Genomic DNA, 19532 nt, shown 5'->3' on the forward strand with positions numbered 1-19532 from the left:
GCGCTGTCCGAAGACACTTCCGGGTCACGTGGCCAGCATGACAAAGCTACTCTGGTGAGCCAGAGCTGCACACGGAAACGCCGTTTACCTTCCCGCTAGTAAGCAGTCCCTATTTATCTACTTGCACCCGGGGGTGCTTTCGAACTGCTAGGTTGGCAGGCGCTGGGACTGAGCAGCGGGAGCGCACCCCGCAGCAGGGATTCGAACCGCCGACCATGCGATCGGCAAGTCCTAGGCGCTGAGGTTTTACCCACAGCGCCACCCGCGTCCCATCATACATTTATTACAGTAACTAATAACACAGAGATATTAAAGTTTTAAAGCAAATGTTTCCACTTCTGGCTTCTTCAGTATACTGTACCTCCCCCCAAAGCCACTGTGTCTGGGCTTTACAGGACTGCAGTATGAAGGGAGAATTGCCCCAAAATGGGAGCCCTGTACATATGGTGCAAAATTCCTCCACCTGATTTCAGGGAATTCGCCTCTCACTGCAGTCCCTTATGGCAAAGCCCTCAATACTTGCTAGGCCTCATCAACTTTCTGAAGGGTACAGGTGGAAGAGGGGAAGAGAAAGATTGGTTGTCCAAGCTACCTTCCCATTTGTTAGTTGCATCCCCTGATTTTTTACAAATGGACTGCTCTGGAAACTTTGTTCTCATTACACAGTTTTCCCCCAGGTATGCATAACTCTGAATGCTGAATCCAGATCTTTACATTGCAGTCTGAAATGAAGAAATTTAAACCTGCTGCATGTAGTTTAGTACATCAACGTCAACATAAACGAGAACTTTAAAAAGTTTTAAGGGTGTTTGGCTGTGTGCAGGACTGAATCAGGGACCTTCTGCATGCCAAGCATGTGCTCAATCGCTGAGCTATGGGGTCGATGCGATCCATGCTACAAATCAGTTGCAGTCCAAAAGCCCCCGGGCTTTTGCTAACCAGATGAATGAAGATGAGATGCCATTACTTCTTTTTCTAAACACTTTTTAAAAAACAACACCACCACCTTCTAATTTCGGCAGAACTGAATGTATATGCAATTCCTGCTTAATTTTTTTAATGCTTAAGAAATGTGCTGGCCAATTCTTGTCAACAGAAAATCAATTAAATCTAATGGTGCACCAAACAGAACTTCAGGCACTGATGTCCCTCAAGTTCTGCTTGGTGTAGCCTTCATGAACATAGTTGATTAGGTGAGCAGATTATATGCATTCATCTCCCCTGCAGGAGCATAGAAAGCTGCCTAATGGTCCATCTAGCACAGTATTATTTAGAGAGGCATGGTGTCTTCCAGATGTTGTTAGACTCCAACTCTCATCAGCCCTGACCACTGGCCTTGCTGTTTGGGTCTGATGGGAGTTGCAGCCTGACATCTGGATGGCAGCTGATCAAGACTCTGCACTGACCAGCAACTTCTCTCCAGTGTTTGAGGCCTGGGTCTTTTGCAGCCCTTCCCAGAAATGCCAGGGATTGAATCTGGGGCCTCTTAACACACAGCATATGGGCTCTGCCCATGAGATCTGGCCTTTTCTATCAGGGGCATCTTCAGCCCTTCAATAAAACGGATTCTAAGAAGAACTGGGAGAAGTTGACCTTAAAATAACGTTACCTATTGCATCCGGAATAAAAAAGTTATAACCAAGAAGACTGTAATGAAGCACCGATGGAATAATCCCTTTCAAGCCAGCGTAGCTCCAGTCGGACTGGCGGGGGTTCATTTGGAGAAAGAGCGGCAGGTGGCTGGCTCTAGAAGCAGCAGAAACAGACCAGGAGTCAAACTGGAAACATTGAAAGGCACAGTAATCATTCAGCCTTCCCCAAACTTGACGCCCTCTAGATGTTGTTGAATCACAACTCCCATAACCCCTGACTTAGCCATTCTGGTTGGAGCTGCTGGGAGCTGTTGTTCAACAACACCTGGAGAGTACCAGGTTGAGGGAGGCCAACTTAAGGCACAGGTGCAGCATTGCATCAAAGTCATAGACAGTTCTAAGGACGCATTGTCACACAGCAGCTGGTGGCTTGGCTTCATGCTAGGGTTGCCATATTTTGAAGAGCAAAAAAGAGGACACATCTGTCAACTTCTACTTTTAACTATGGGTAAAAAAAAAGGTAAAGGACCCTTGGATGGTTAAGTCCAGTCAAAGGTGACTATGGGTTTGCGGCACTCATCGCGCTTTCAGGCCGAGGGAGCTGGTGTTTGTCCACAGACAGCTTTTTGGGCCATGTGGCCAGCAAGACTAAACCGCTTCTGGCGCGACAGGAAAGTAAATGCCATTTACCTTCACACCACAGCAGTACCTAATTGTCTACTTGCACTGGCATGCTTTCCAACAGCTAGGTTAGCAGGAGGTGGGACAGAGTGAAGGGAGATCACCCTGTTGCGCAGATTCAAACCGCTGACCTTCTGATCGGCAAGCCCAAAAGGCTCAGTTGTTTAGACCACAGCGACTCTCATTCTACACACCCATGAAAAAGAGGACGTGCCCTGGAAAAAGAGGACATATGGCAACCCAGTTCATGCAAGCTGAAGCCACTTTTCTGGAAAGGAAGAGCCCATACTGAATGCACATCCATGCCTCTGTTCATTAGCACACACTATCCCTCCACGACTCTCCTTCAGATTATAGCAGCACCAGCAGCAAATGACAAGGACAGAGAAAGGGGTGGAAGGGGGATGTGAGATTTCCCCTAAAATAAACTTTTAATGAAATAAAAACAAGGGTCAGGAGATGGTGCACACTAATAGGATGCCCTCGGAAACAAACAGTTTGGAGAGTTATTCTGAGACGAACCTCGTGCCGGCGCTAATTATTGACGAGTTTCCCAATGCAGCTGCCATTGAGGCTAAAATGTGAATGTACTTATCCCCTCCAAGTTCTGTGGGAGGTGGGATTGCTTGCTCCATAAACCAATTGCCTTCGCCACTTTCGAAAACCAAATACTCTGCTCCCAGTCGCTGCCTCAAGAGGCTCACTTGGTCCATGTACCAGAGCACCGCAGCCCGGCTGGTCACATTTAGCTGAGCAGAAAACTGCCCTTTCCATCTGGTGAGCAGCGGCACCTGCAATAGGAAACAGCCATCAGAAGAGAACAGCAGAAGCATAAAGGGCTAGGTTGACTTCCTGGTTCACCTCATGTGCAGGTAACCAATGTGATACCCCCCAGAAAGTTATGGGCTCCTACTCCCATCGGCCTCAGAAAGCATAGCCAATGGCCAGGCATGATAGCAGTTAAATGTAAAGGTAAAGGTACCCCTGCCCGTACGGGCCAGTCTTGACAGACTCTAGGGTTGTGCGCTCATCTCACTCTAGAGGCCGGGGGCCAGCGCTGTCCGCAGACACTTCCAGGTCACGTGGCCAGCGTGACAAAGCTGCATCTGGCAAGCCAGCGCAGCACACGGAAACGCCGTTTACCTTCCCGCTAGTAAGCGGTCCCTATTTATCTACTTGCACCCGGGGGTGCTTTCGAACTGCTAGGTTGGCAGGCACTGGGACCGAACGACGGGAGCGCACCCCGCCGCGGGGATTCGAACCGCCGACCATGCGATCGGCAAGTCCTAGGCACTGAGGTTTTACCCACAGCGCCACCCGCGTCCCTATGATAGCAGTTACAGTCCAGCAATATCTAGAAGCTACCATATTGGATGTTCCCTGCCTAAACTAATAGTTGGCAGCGCCAGATTAAGGGGAGTGAAGGGACCATTTGCGAGCACTTGGTTTCAAGGTTATGCTCTCCGAATGGCAGTACTCCTTGCCTCAAATTCTGAGCAGAATCATATGAACACAGCATAGAATATTTTATAGCTAATGTGCATTTTCAAAACAAAGGCATCACTCTGTATTTATGTGTATCATGGGCACTGAGGCAATTTTATTAGGCAATAGATTTATTTTTATTTTTTTAAAAAATGATAGCCTGCTACATTACATTGCTTAATAAAACATGGCCTGAAATATATTTCTTTTGCAGACACCATTGAAGATACAGTATAGCTATAATTTCCTGAAATTGGTTATAGGCCCAAGAACCATTATTTAGGTACAGCTTGATTATTGATTAATAATCAATAATCCTTACTAGACATGATGTGGGAAATCAATGATTAGGTATCCTGCCATGATTTTACTTTCCTAAAAGTCGCTGTAAGCGACCCAACACTCACACACCCAGTTTAGATTGAGCTTACGGCATGGAGATAAAAGTTCCCCCTTCATATAGCTTCCTTTCCATGGTTGTATTGCATATTTTCGCCTCTGCAGCTCAGGGAGGGTGATTTGCATCAAGGCTTTGGTACAAGGAAGGAGGGTAAGACCCCCTTCCTACCATGTCAGGGCTCCATCCAAACAGGGGTCGTGGTAGCTGCTATCAGGAGAAGAAAAATGCTGATTGGCAGTGCTTGCAAAGGCACAGGGCTTTGCAAGTGCAAACACTCAACTTATTGTCAGCTCCTGCAGACTCCTGTGTCTTGGTCCATTGAATGTGATTTCAAACTGCCCAGGCAAAATAAAGCACGTCACTGTGATGCCAGCTGAATGACAAGTGGGCAGTCCCATCTACTTGTCAGAATGGCCAGCAGGGGGCAGGGTGAGGGACCTAGACATCCAATCCACAGGCTGGAAACAGCTCCTCAACCCTGCTATAGAGTCATAGAATGGGAAGGTACCATGAGGGTCACCTAATCCAGAACCCTGCAATGCAGGAATCTTTTGCCCATTGTGGAGCTCGGACCCACAACCTTGCAATTAAGAGTCTCACGTACTACCAACTGGGGGGATCCAATCACCCATCTCTGACATAACATGTGCTTTGGCTCATTAACGTCTGCTAATGTATGTTGAGCAAGCCGAGAAAGCCTGATACCTACTGGTTCCTTCCAGGCTAGGAACCTCTAGAGGTAATTGGTCAAGTGCAAGAGGTGATATTAGGGACTTGTACCGAGTAGTCACCAGATTCAGAGTGGCGGCTCAGCCAATAGTCTTCTTTGCCTTCTTGTAGAGACATCTGAAAAAGTTGGGAGTTGATGCTTGCAAAAGGGGACACAGTTATGGAAAGCTTTAGATGTTTTGTAAGTGAGGAGTCCATGGCAAGCCTTGGACTATGCAACCCTTTTCGTCTCATCACAGGTAAAAACTTGTGTTCCTGAAAGAAGAGAGAATAGTGTGCACCATTAGACAAGGATTTTGTCATAGGACCAGGGACTATAATGTTTGGAAGGTAAGACTAAACAGCAAAACACACTCTGCTATTTATTTAACAGGGTCTCAAGATGACATCTCCAAGAACTCTTACCCTACTTCTGTTTAATATTTCAGCACAAAAAAACAGAAGTGCAGGAAGTAGTGTGTGTGTGTGTGTGTGTGTGTGTGTGTGTGTTTAAAAAGGCACCACACCACACCGGGTTTGGCATAATTTGAAAAAGCTCTTCAGTCCTGCTGCTGGTAACAGCTATAAAGGCTCTTAAAGCAGTAATTAAAGTCAAAGTGGCTTAGATGGAGCTTCCACTCACAAGATTCACATAGCCTTGGCTTGAACAATGCTGCAGTATTCCAGTGAATGGTCTGGAATGTAGAAGATAAGGGTTTATGGACCTAGTTAGAGCCTAGATGGAATGCCAATAGGAGCCCCACTAGCTTAAGCCTTAATAAGTTAAGTTCACCAGTTGCTATCTAAACAGTCAGATTAAATAGGAGATAGATTCAAATAGGAGATAGTCCAATAACATTTATATGGTGTTAATGGGAATCTATTAAGGAATCAGTCCCAACTAGGCTTGGACAAAAAAATTATTTGGTCTGCAAGTGAACTGACCTAATACACGCTTACCAAGCTAAAATACCAATCAGAACATAGCTGCCCTTCAGATTTTGCACTTGCCTGAATTTTGCAATATAGTTGTCAGTTTAATAAATGAATAAAAATGATGTTTTAGGGGGAAATGTTTAGATAAAACATGTATTCAAATACATATTTTGTGGTAAAACATGTACCTAAGTACATACAGTATTTAAATATTAATTTATGTGAATAAATGTATGTGAAATTGACATGGATCAGAAATAGGCTGATTTGCTCATCTACCCGCAATTCCCAATTTCATTGGGGTTCAATCTAACAGAGGGATATGGATGATAAAAAAAATAAAGTTTTGTGAGAATTAAGACAAGTATAATAATTTTGTTTGTAATTTTTTAAAAAACACTTTGAGGTTTTATTATAATCAAATTGAGATACACACACACACACACACACACACACACACACACAGGCTCAGATCCCAGTTGAAATGTGCACCCACAAAACCCACCTCTATTTGTGGGTTTGCATCTATAAAATTGCCTCCCATGCTTAGACATACTGGTGCGTGTGTGTGTGTGTGTGTGTGTGTGTACACAACTGTGTGCCAAGTAGCTGTGCAAAACCCCTGTTGAAAAACTGGACTCTGTATTTTATTTGTCTGGTGATATCAAACACCAAATCCAGCTGTTGTCAAAGTCTGTGAAAACACTCCTGTACATGGAAAATGGGAGTTTGCTGGCTAAGGTTTTGAAAAGTGATACTTTAGCTATAACAATTTAATGCAGAATGCTGGGAAAGATATATATTTGAGGAATTAACAGGGTGGGTGAAAATGCTGCCCTCTAGCTCTGCAGCTTGCCCATGGCCTCCAAAGATGCACATACCGTATTACCAAGTAGCACTGTGGAAAGTTCACTGAGAGCGATTAGCCCCTCCCCGAGGTGATGCCTTTGCAGTCTGTTGAAGAAATATCTTAATCCTCGCTCCACCTTGGCAGCAGAATCTGCTGCTCTGTAATAGCTCCAGACAGGCAACCTGTATTGGTGTAGTTTAAAGAAAGAAGCCTTGCTTGAACTTAACACCTATTTATTATCTGGCCCACAGGTTTTTCAAGATCACAAAACTAAAATAGCTAGGTTAAACCAGCATATCTAGTATATGCCTGCAGATGTTTAAAAAGGGAGGGGACTTGTGTCGGCAGAAAACTTATGTTCCTGTCTAATAGGATATGCAAATTCCCCACTTGATTCCATTTCTCAGGTTCATAAGGTAAAGGTAAAGGACCCCTGACAGTTAAGTCCAGTCACGAATGACTCTAGTAGTTGCGGCACTCATCTCGCTTTACTGCCCGAGGGAGCCGGCGTTTGTCCGCAGACAGTTTTTCCGGGTCATGTGGCAGGCATGACTAAGCCGCTTCTGGCGAACCAGAGCAGGGCACGGAAACGCTGTTTACCTTCCTGCCAGAGCGGTACCTATTTATCTACTTGCACTTTGACGTGCTTTCGAACTGCTAGGTTGGCAGGAGCTGGGACTGAGCAACGGGAGCTCACCCTGTCATAGGGTTTCGAACCATCAACCTTCCAATCGACAAGCCCTAAGCTCAGTGGTTTAGACCACAGCGCTACCCGAATCCCTTCTCAGGTTCATAGTATAATATTAATCAGGACTGGCCCTACTGCAACATACTCTATGTGCAGCTACCTTTGAAGGTGACTCAGAAACTGCAATTAATTCAGAATGTGGCTGCTAGACTGGTTACTGGGAGCAGCTGCCACAACCATATAACACTGGACCTAAAAGTGGGTTATATATATAAAAGGAATAACAAAACCAACTACTACTATTTTACAGTCTGCCTTTTTGGATTTCTGTTCTACACCTTTGCGTGTACCCATACCCTTAAGATCTTGCCACCCTATAGCTGGTGGGGTGCTTAATGTCAGACCACACTTTTCTGATATCTTTCTTACCTTAGTATGTCAGTATCTGGCAGCTTCCGCTGATGTCCTGAAAGCTGGCTTCCCACTTCCTGATGGGCAGACGTGATGTTTTGACTGACACACACTGTGTACTGCAGGGATGCCATGTTGACGCCAAGGGTACTCTCAAGGCAAAAATGTTTGTTCCTCTCTACTGAGAGGAAGATGGGTATGTCTGAGGCAATCATCACTGTCACTCCTTTAGAGATAACAAACACACAAAGGTATAAAAAAGAAATCAGACAGTTAGGACTGTGCTTTACTTTGTCATGCATTTGATGAAATTCCAGTATCATTTTTTAATCCAGTGTGAGAAATCAGAACTCACTCACTTCCATTTCTGTGCAGATGATGACAAAACGGCATAAAACAGGAACTCTGCTTTTTTGTTGTTGTCAAAGGCACATAAGCCTTGTAGAGATTGCGAGTTATATTGCTCATGGCTGAGATCGTAAACATTCTGTTGTTTACTTATTGCATAATAGGTCTAATAACTATAATTAGGTATCAAAATCTCGTAACTGATTGAATACTATCAATGTAATGAGATTTTTTTCTTCTTTTAATCATGGACTTGCGAAGCATCGCCAAACTGAACACAGCCCGGCCTTCCAAAGTTGTTGATCCTGACAGAGAATCCTCCTCATAGGGTGATACTCAGCCCAGAGACGTGGTATATCCTCCTTTAGGAAGAGTCATTCCCTGTCCTTCTAAAATGCAACACGGCAAAGAGACATGGATATTGCTGGGGTATTAACTAGCAACATTTCTGACCTTTGGCCATGCTAGCTAGGGCTGTTGGGAGCTGGAATCCAACAACATCTGGAGGGCACCATGTTAACAATCCCTGGCCTGTACACTAGTGGCAATTTCATGTCTTCTGAAATTCTGCCATGCTATTAATGTCACACGTCAATAAGTTACTGTGAGCTATGGTGCAGAAGGGAAATTGACTAGCAATTTTGCCTGGCCAGTGTAGACATTTTAGACAAATTAGAATACAAACCAGTTCAAATTTTATGTGCCTGGGGCTAATGTACTAGGATTTAATGCACTGGTAGAAAGGGAATGGGATGTGGGGAGGGCATATCCTTCCTCATACATTTTCACCTTTCTTTTTTGTTAGGTTAGTTTTTGTTTTTGTTTTTTAAGGAAGGCAAATTTGAGCTGTTCCTCAGAAAGAAAAGAAAGTAAGAGGAATTCCCACATCAAAAGCTAATATTCAAAATCATTGCTGCACAATGCACTAGTAAGGTGGTCGTGTACACACTGCAAAAAAGAGGAACTGCGTCAACAAAAATGAGGGCACAGGATTGCATAAAACTTGCATATGCTACTTTATATATGTATAATCTTACTGTAATGGGAAAGAATGTGGCCAGGTGACCTGTGTTGGTGGACAGCTTGAAGACTCCTGCTCACTCTTCCTTCTTATGGTTCTTTAAAACTGGATTTGGACCAGACAGCCATTCAAACAGAAGACTGTCCTCTGTAAAGTAGAGTCCATGGCTATCCAACTATTAAGGTACGATACATCACTCTCTGTTCACTGTATCAGTGAGGCAGGTACTTGATGTAGCTAGCCACCTTTCTTGGAGAAGATATAACCCTAGTTAGCTTCTTAATTTTTCACTCAGTTGGACTGTATTAAAAAGAAAAGAAAAGACTAAAGCCATAGAAAAGCTATTTACAGTCAACAATGTTGCGAAATCAAGCGAGGAAGGCAACTCTTACCAGTTGATCCCAAAAAATATCTTTCTAAGACAGAGCCATAAGCAGCTGGGGTTTTGGCGAGGTTGCTGATAATGAATGGCTGGGACTTGATGCTCATGTTGTTCAGAGGCCAATGCTGGCTGTTGACACTCGCTCCTCCATACCAGGAAATATTTACCATGGAAAAGCAGTCCTAGAAAGCAAAATATTACAGAAAAACTAATGTATAATTTTGAAGAATAGCCTTGGTTAAATCTATAAAATATGCAAGGGTACATGTTTGTGCCCATATGACCTGTCCTTGCTCCAACCTTATTCATCCAGCTGTGGGGTTATTTTTACTCAAATATTCAGTTTTCCCCAGACCCTTTTAAAAGCATTTACTTCCACTGAACAAATGAGATCAGCAAGTTTAACTTCCCATGTGATTGCATAATCACTGGCTAATAGCACAAGGCCTCTTAGATGAAAGCCTAGACACATTTCAAAGGGGATTTTGGAGTTTTTGAAGGCATCAGGGTTAACATTTATGTCGTCTCCTTTACACCATAAGGTTGATCAGCCACTAATGAGGGGAAGATTTCTAGTCATATTTCTCAAATGGTTTTGTACCAATTGTCTATCACTGTGCCAGAAATGCCTCTCCAGTGTCTGGTTTTGTTGCGTCTTGACGCTTGTAATAAGTGGTTCATTAATTCTTTATTATGTAAATCCAGATTGTTGTCTTGAAATATATTTAATAAAGCTAATTCTGGTTTGGCTTTTCCATTTTATAACCAAAACTGGACATTGGTTCCCCCCTGCCTTCCCTGAGTAGAGGGAAAGGAGCATAACTGATATACCATGCACACTTGTGCTACGACTGCTTCTGATAAACAGGTTTGGCAGATGTGGAGAATGTTCCAAAAAGTCTGTTTGATCATGATGACAGCAGGATAAAAGAAACCTGCCTGTTGTGTAGACCAAAAGCAAGTTGCCTTTATTGTATCACTTAGAACTCTCCTAAAAAACAATTGCATGTTTCCAGTCTGACTCTCTACTTCTTTCTTACTTAGTCTTTGATATGCATCTGAATGTTGCTCCCTGGGCATTCTCAGCCCCTAATGCAATCAGTGCAAGAGTTTCTCCGTATTATTGTACAACTGAGAAGTCTTTTGTTCCTTATGCTTAGTCTTTATGGGACCATGATAACACAAAGCTATGGCAAGGTCCTTTCAATTCAATCTATGAATCTCTGAAAAAAGGCTTGGCTTCATTTTTGAGACTTTGATTAGGGTACTCCTATGATTGCTAAACCTTTTGAAAATCTGCAGAAATTCTAGCATGAACCAGAATGTCTAATTGAGGTCAAAGAATTTGACCCAGTGTGAGCCTCATGCTTAAAACTGAGTGGTTTAATTAGAGCTGTTTATGCTAACTCGCCTCTTCCTCCCCAAGATCCTGAACTAAAAATTGTATTTTACATAGAAAACATGACTGCACAGTTTTTGAATTTCTTTCAGGTATTGCTAGCATACCAGTACACTAAAACAAACAAGGCATATGCTGTGCATTGAGAGCAAAAATAGGTCAGATAGTCAAAGTAAGCAGATCACCCACTGATTTAAAAAGCTGTTTTCATTCAAGCTTTGCATTTCCTATGTCTTTAATTCCAAAATAAAACCTCAATTGGCTGGAATGTACATTCTTTGTTTGTATTTTAAATGTATCTTTATTTTATTTTTAATTATTATTTAAAAGCATTTCCGCATTAGCATTGCCAATGAGTGGTGCATTCCTGATTCAAGAGAGTTATTTACATCGCTCAAGAAAATACCCCTACTTCCAACCAAGTATGTCAGCTTAGGATTACATTCTTTTGAATTGTTCTAATTTCTTATATGCCAATAGGTCCACATAAATATTTTTAAACTTGTCTCAGATCCTGAGATGGTTGAGGCTGAAAAGCCAAGTGCAAGAATAAATAAATTTCTAGATATTGCTGCAAAATCCTGTCCATAAAATATGTATTTAATGCTGACTCATAAACATATTTACTTAGAGGAAAATCCCACACATTTCAGTGGGATGTTTCATATGCCTGGGACTGCTGCCCAAATCTTATATTGTTGAAGAAGTTCATACATGCAGGGGACGCCAAAACACTCCTATCCAGCTTTCAGTATATCCAGAGAGAAACACAGTTCTTAGATTTCAATGCCGGCGCAGATAGATTTGTTACTTTCACAAGAATTATAAAGCACCCCCACCTCATTTTTTGGAGCACAGAAAAAAAGCTGTTTTGAAGACACCCGCTGTCATTCCATGATAAATAATAATAATAATAAGTTATGTCATGACTATGGTGGCAAGGGAACTTTCTTAGCTTGCAATTTTCAGAGACCGATATGATTTTAGGTATTACTTGGTTCATTTTTAGAAAGGTGGTTCTTTCACTCTGGTTATACACAACACTACAATGGTGCAGAGCTAGAACTGATTTTGGATTTAGCTGGCTGATTTACCTTTGTATTCTTGCAATTTTGTCTTTGTGTGCAGATATCTTGGTATTTGCCAAGGGATCCTGGAGATTCTTTTAGGGGGTTGAACTTTTACCTTAAAAAACCAGGATTTTCATAAATAGGCAACAACAAAAAATGCAGATCTACATTTACTGCAAGGACCAAGTTTAAGATGTCAATGCTTGTTTTGATTAGCATGGATATTACTGGCATCTTTATCAGTGCTGATGTTCACACTCTGTAAAGTTTGTTGGGAATGCGACATGAGCGTAATATTTAGTGAAATAAACTGAGGCTATAGTTCATTACCTTGATCTTAACCTGGCAGTGCAGAGGCGTCCAACCGATGCTGTAGCACTCCGTGTTGGAAGAAAGGCTGGACTCCAAGGAGATATTCAAGTGTGCGGTGGCTTCCCAGGTGTAACAGAATTCCGTCTTGTTTATCCAACACAGATTCTTCATTAAAGGTACCTCCACATCTGAGAGTCTTCCCATGTGAATCTCCAGGAAAGTTTTGTCCTCACTCAGAGTCTGCAGGATGAGGGAATGAGCTTTTCTTTCCCAAATAAGACCACTGGCGTTCCCTTTCAGGATCCAATTTTTGTTTGGCTGATCCACCACTTGCCAGTAGATAATCCCAATGGTCATCACAAAGAACACAGCTACCCCAAGGCAGGCAATTGCTCCTTTCCAGGTCTCATTCATTTCCTTCAGCCCAGAATCCCACGTCACCTCTGGAACTGGAGTCGGGTTCCTGGGACGATTGTGAGGCATTTTACTCACATGAAGAATATTTCCCCCCCTAATGATCTAGGAAGGACTCTCAACACAGAGCTCTCCCCTTTTTAGAGCTATGCAGGAAGCTCAGTTCAGATTTGATTCTTCCCCCCCTGCTGTCCATGAGTAACTTCACACTATCCCTGCCCAGGGGAGGGAGAGAACAAAAAAGAAGTGGGGAAAGGTACAACTTTTCAAAGCTTTTCCCAGCACTTCTCACTGCATTACATTCAAAAGAGAGACTTAAGTCTGGGGAAGTGATTCTAGCCAGTTCTGCACTAGAAGCCTACAAAATATAACTGCAAATGTGTGGTGTCAGATCCATTTGCCCCTGCCACATTTGTCCTAGGTTCTTGAGCCATGACATTTCTTTGGCCTGTCGGACTGTGCCTAATCAGGAACTCTGTCCATAGCTTAATAGAAGCGCACATACGCAGTGAGACCCTGGATCCTAGATGAGAGACAGCCTGCTCACAGAACAGGTAAGTGGGAAGCATCTGTGTTATAAGAAACGACAAACTGTCAATCCAGCTCCACTTCTGGGTTTGGACTCAACCTTTTGAAGCCCCCAAAACCGTAACAGGGACCCACAGACGACCAGCTCACTTTGAAAGCATCGTTAAAGCTTATTAGCCCTGAATATGGTTGCCAAATCAAAATTACAAGCCAGGAGTCTGAAATAATAAATGTCTTATTATATTCTGTTGAGCTATCACAGTTTTGAAGAGTGTTAATCATAAATCTTTGATGATGTAAATAAGCACGGGGTCCTTGAATGTCAAATTGAATTTTTAGCATTTACATTAGTGAGGGCTTGAGTCTTTGAACAGAATACTTTACAGATGTCAGATGTCACGGTGTTACATTATGCACAATAGATACCATTATGTATTTGGTCTTCTTGGCTCTGGTCAGATTTCACACAGAGTGCATTAAACACTCTCTATTATTTTTAGGGGCCGTGCAGTGCAATATTATGCATGTTTACTCAGAAGTAAGTTTAACAGGGATAACTCCTTGATAAATCTGTTTTAGGATGGCAGCTTAATTGAAATTATTTTCTAATGAAGAACAGACCCCCACATACACAACCCCCAAAGTTTTAGAGATTCTCCCTCACTCTTTTTAACCACTTCTTAATTTTAAAAGACAGAGGCAGAACCTTTAGCTTTCAGGGCTCTTTTGCAAAGGGAAAAATATTTACTTAAAATATTCCATTTAACCCCAACAAAGATCAGCTTTTCATTAATATAAACCAGATAAGCTCAACTGAAAGAGCTATGCTGGTTACACAACGAAGAACACAATTCATTCTTTTTCCAAATGTTATTTTTCCAAATCAAAGTTCTGGGAAGGACATAAAGATCTGGACTAGTTTTCATTTGCTTTCAGGTAGAGCTTAGAAAATAGTTTTGGCACAAACACTACCCTCTCCCAAAGAGAGTAGGGTTTGCCAAAGGGAATGCTTCTTCCTCCACAAGCACTGTTTTCAAAATAAATTAAGGCAAGAATGGCACAATAAAAACCAGCAGCTTTAAATGTGGTGGAGTTTTATAACTTCACATATCTCTTTAACCTGCCAGAACCAGGACTGACAAACACCTGAACTGGGCAGTTCCAAGTCCCATATTCATGGAAGTCATTTAGAGTGTTCTATCACAACTTGTTTCCACTCTGTGGCCTGATCAACAGAATTCGCAGTTCAAATATCACATCAAACAATAATTTGAAGCAAACTATACTCTAATGTGTAGAACCCTGCTCAAAAGTTCCAGTGGCATTCCTGCGCTTGCTACCATCATGCTATAGATGAAAGAAGCTCAAGTCTGGTTTGTTGGGCTGTCTGAACCCAGGCTTGTGACTTGTTTCTCCAAACAAACCACAAGTGGTAAACCAAGAACCAACTTTGGCTACCACTCAGTTTGGAAGAAATAAACCATGAGTCTGGATTTCAATAACATGACAAGACATTTTGTTTTGTCCATGGCACAGCAGCAGGGGAGGAGCACCCCAGAAACTGCTAAGCAATGTGTTTCAGCATGCTGGCCATTTACATGAATGCACAGTTTGCTTTTCGAAGCATGCAAAAACATGGATCAGGCTGCATTGCTAGTATACAAATGAACTATATGCTTACTTAATCCACAGAAGTTTAAAATCAGTCCCAGAGCAATTGACTCACCTGAAACTGAAGGGAACTGATCAAGGTTCCAGAGCAGCGATTTGGCATTGTTTCCAGAGCTAACTGGATTCCTGCGGCGGGAGGAAATAGCACTTGATTAGCGGGTGATTATCATGGTACAACAGCTAAAGGGCCAGTAAGTGCAAATAAGGATTAAGGAAATATGACAAGGCAGCCTTTGAGTCTGAAACATAATGCAAAGCCACCCAGAAAGTCTTATTGACCCCAGATGGTTCTGATCCATGTGTCAGTGTGAACTAGTCATAAACTTAATCTAAAGTGGGGGGCCGGACTATATTTTGAAAAAGAAAAAAAATGAACGAATTCCTATGCCTCACAAATAACCCAGAGATGCATTTTAAATAAAAGGACACATTCTACTCATGTAAAAACACACTGATTCCCGGACCGTCCATGGGCCAGATTTAGAAGGCAATTGGGCCGGATCCGGTCCCCGGACATTAGTTTGCCTACCCATGGTTAAGAGTAAAAGAAAAAGGAGAAGGCCCAGCTGTTTACAAGGAACTCGAAGGCTTTTATTGAGTGTTTTAACAATAAATCATTGCTGTCTGATATATAAGTGTGTTTTCATTTGTTATGAATGCATTGGATTCTTCTCATCTCTCATAAACAATAAGACTAAATTGTGGCTTTAAGGAAACCATCTATATCCATTCAATTTCCTACTCTTCCTCTAAGTAGCTTAGGGAAGTGAACATGTTTCTCCCATCAACTCCACCACGTCTGCTTATCCTCACAACAACCCTGTGCAGAATCCAATGTAGTGCTAAGTGAACATTCCGTCAACACAAGGATTTCTGCTTGTGCAATGGAACATTTCCCCCCTCTCCTCCCCCTGTGCACCCCCTAAATCTGTTCTAGGGGCTCCCTCCCCCTAATCCTCTGGAACAGGTTTGGCGAGGCCACCAGGCATGCATGGGGAGAGAGGGAAGTTCCATTGTGCAAAAAAATACTTGTGCTGGTGGGACAAGGTAGTTGAATGCTGGCCCATAAGGTAGGTTAGGCTCAAAAAGACTCACCCAAGATCACCCAGTGAGCTTCATGAGTGAGTATGGATCTGAACCCAGGACTCCCGGGTCCTAGTCTGCCACTATAACAACTCCACCATACCGTCTCTCAGATTATTGGATAGGTAGGTTTGTGGAAATTATTTTTGTTTGTTTGTTATTACGGTGTGTATTTTTGTGTTTGTATATTGTAAACCACTCTGTGATCCTCAGGTGAAGGGTGGTAATTTAATAAATAGTAAAATAAATAAATGAAAAGGTAGTTCTGAAGGTACTTGATGTCTTCAAGACAGTCAGGCAGGTTTGCATCTGAGAATGTGAAAGTTCTTAGTAATGGAAATAGTTCTAGAACTGTAGCTCCTGAAGAAAGTCTTTAGAAAAGTGCCCAGCAATAATAAAAAAAAATGAATCCACTTTAGGGTTAAAATGAGAAAGATTAGTCATTAGAGTTGAATAGACAATCAGATGGACAAATCATCTGACCTAGTGTAAGGTAGTCTTTTATGTTCCTATTGATTTTTTTTAAATATTGTGAATGTTTTTTTAAAAAATCATTGTTGAAAGTTGGTGTGTGTTCCTCATCATAATTATTACAGTGATAGTTATTGTTAGGGTAAAGTATGGGGGAAAGTGGTTATTAGCACATCCTGACTATAGACAATTGGAAACAGAGATGGAAAAAATAAACACTTCTTTCTCTGCATTCTGTGGTGTAACAACAAATAATTAAGAAGGAAACATTACCAGATTATTCCAGTTTCAATTAAATAGACTTCCAGTAAAATAAACCTTACCTTCTTCTTGTAAGCTGTTGGAAGATCAGCAATTTCACCTGGCAGAAGCCAGAAGCTACGGTAAAAAATACAAAGCAGTAGATGTGACTGTTCCTCAGACAGATTGGTTCTGTGTAATCCAAGGCTTCTAAAATACTGCTTGCAAAAATCTTGGAAAAGCTGTTGAAGAAAAACAGGAGGTTAGTGCTGATCTCAGAGCAAAATGCATCAACAACAGCTGTGGGTGGATACCATTGAACAATTGTGCGTTCGAAGTGATGATGCCATGTGGTGACATCCTAAAGGTTGCCATGATAATGTCATCCTGATCCAGACATCAGAGCAGCGGACCCAAGACAAAACCCAGTCATCCAAGCTAGCCAGATATGGTATAACTCGTTTTATGCATCCCAGTAAACTAATCAGAAATAACACACAGTCAAAGAACAGGCAAGATTGCACCAATTTACTGAGGTATGATAACTACTCTGTAGTTAAGTGATTGTGTATTGTTATTCAATGACATTTCTTCTTGTGTAGAGTTGCAAGTCTATATGTGTATTTATATGCACATAATTGCAAGATTTCCAGTGGATGAAACCCTTGGCAGTGGTAGCTGTGTTTTATGAATCATTATGAGGTTGGACCCAGCTGAAGTATTGTTGACAAGCCCTTTGAAGGGCAGAACAAATTTATCAAAGGTGAGTGGTAGAGCACACACGTTCCAAGCAGGTTTAATCTCCATCATATTCAGGCTGGGCCCAGAGAGACTATTGCCTGAAACCCTGGAAAGCCTTTGCCAATGCAGCTAGGTGGACTAATGGTCAACATAAGGCAGTTTCCAATGTTCCTGTGACTGTTTGAATAATATGTCAAAAGCATAGATAGAGTGCTTGATAGAAATATTCTCAGGACCCAGTGATTCTGGGGTGTCCTTAGCAAGCCAAGCTCTTCCAACATCTAGTTTTATGACCAATTCTTTGATCTGAGTTGCTGCTCTCAGATGACAACATTGACCTTTCTACAGGGAACATGGAACTTAAGCTCATAGATTGGATCCTTCATTTACTTTTTGCTCTCACCCCACAAATGACAAAAGCTTCTACTGTGACCAGATATGAAACTTAACATACACATGTCAGAAGTAGTGTGGTAATTTAAAAAAATTAAAAGAGTTAACTACACCCCAAACATAAACAAGCAAAGGCGCTGGGGAAAGGCTTCTAGTTGGCCCCCTTTTACAAACGAAAGGTGAATCATTTTCCAGGAACAATAATAATAATTTAACTTTTTTCACAAAAGTAACCTGAAGCAACGTACAAGACAAACATTAAAACCAAGTATAAAAACGAGCAAAAAACAAGCTCAAATGGTTATTGGTAATATGTATAAAAGGGCAGATTCAATTCAACCCACTCCAATAAATAGATGAACAAAAGAAGTGGCTGCAAATATACTTAAGTGTCCTTTAAATTAATGGCCAAAAGCCTGGGCAGTTTTTATTTTTTGCCCGGCACATAAAAACAGATAGTGATCCTGCCAGCCTCCCTGGGGAAAGCATTTCACAAACAGGAAGCCACCACTGAAAATGTAGGTTGTCATCTTGCAACCCTTCACACCTCACTTGGAAGAGGTCACATGGAGAAGAGCCTCACATGATGAACACAGGAGCCAGATGATGAATTCAGGGGGAAGGCTTGTTCAGAATGGTGCAAGTTATTCCTTTTGTTGTTCCCTGTAGAATAATAAAATTCATTCTGTAGAATAGGGGCCCTGAGGGACATCTAGTCCAACCCCTTTCAGTGTAGGAATCTCAACTAAAGCATCCATGACAGATGGCCATCCAACCTCTGCTTAAAAACATCTAATGAAGGGGAGTCCACTATCTTTGAAGAGGGTCTGTCCAACTTGTCGAATAGCTCTTACTATCAGAAAATTCTTCCTGATATTTAGTCAGAATCTCATTTCTTGTAACTTAAATCCATATGTTCGGATCCTATGCTTTGGAGAAGAAGAAAACAAGCTTGCTTCAGCTTTGGATTTCCAAGTCCTATATTCCAAGAAAGCTGTGTTTCACTTACATTCTAGAGTGGTGCTCATTGAAAGTGAGGTATGTCCTCAGGTTCATCTAAAACTCTGAATTATCTCACTGTTGCCATCTGTTCATTCCAACACCTGATGGTTGCTATTTCAAAGACTGCAGGTTTTGAGAGAAGTAGTTGGGGTTTCTCCCCTCCATCTCCCCTTTCAGGAGGTTATAAGCTTTTAAAGGTTTCAACAGCAGATTGCCTCAGGTTCAAAACCCATATTCTTCAAAAGCAGTATAATGGAATCCCCCTTAGAACTGCCCGTTAATAGTTACAGGGCTTAGCATACAAGGAACCAGAGTCAGACCTAAAACATGAAAACAGAAGGGAAAATTATAACTCAAAGGCACGAAAGCTCGTTGTATCAGATTTAACTCATGATAAATACATTTAAAGGGCCTGCTCCTTAATCCACACGGATGCTAACTGAGGCCAGACGTACAGCAACGGGCCAATAAAGCCTGCCTTGTAAACATTCCTGCCTTTACTACCTTCTGTGTTGCTTTCCCCTTTCAACTAATTTCATCATCCCTAAGTAGCCAAGGAGGCCCCCAGTTCCTGACGCTCCCAACTGGATTTGATAGACAAATGCAGGCCAGGATTTAAATTAGCAGAACTGCAATGTATCAAATTGGTTCAGAGGCTGCAGTCCTGCCTGCAGTTAGGCTACCTAAATCCCATTAAAGTAGTTGG

At 42.0% G+C, this 19532-nt stretch overlaps 1 protein-coding gene across 5 annotated transcripts in view; it reads right to left on the minus strand.

The window, feature by feature from the left end:
- The window catches only part of LOC114600174 (SITS-binding protein-like), a 33807-nt gene extending 14665 nt beyond the window's left edge, over nucleotides 1-19142 (minus strand). The window contains exons 1-10 of one of the 5 annotated variants that reach the window (XM_028736027.2): nucleotides 18834-19142; nucleotides 16774-16932; nucleotides 14952-15022; nucleotides 12302-12523; nucleotides 9513-9684; nucleotides 7770-7977; nucleotides 6684-6834; nucleotides 4939-5142; nucleotides 2796-3064; nucleotides 1610-1746 (exon numbers count right to left, since the gene is read on the minus strand). In XM_028736027.2, the coding sequence (XP_028591860.2) occupies nucleotides 1610-1746; nucleotides 2796-3064; nucleotides 4939-5142; nucleotides 6684-6834; nucleotides 7770-7977; nucleotides 9513-9684; nucleotides 12302-12523; nucleotides 14952-14999 (1411 nt within the window). In that variant the 5' untranslated portion in view covers nucleotides 15000-15022; nucleotides 16774-16932; nucleotides 18834-19142. The other 4 variants (XM_077932059.1, XM_077932064.1, XM_077932061.1 and 1 more) reach the window with 4 other exon arrangements.
- Nucleotides 19143-19532: the final 390 nt, after the last annotated feature.

Source organism: Podarcis muralis, chromosome 1, assembly GCF_964188315.1.
Source record: "Podarcis muralis chromosome 1, rPodMur119.hap1.1, whole genome shotgun sequence".
Classification (NCBI taxonomy): Eukaryota; Metazoa; Chordata; class Lepidosauria; order Squamata; family Lacertidae; genus Podarcis; species Podarcis muralis.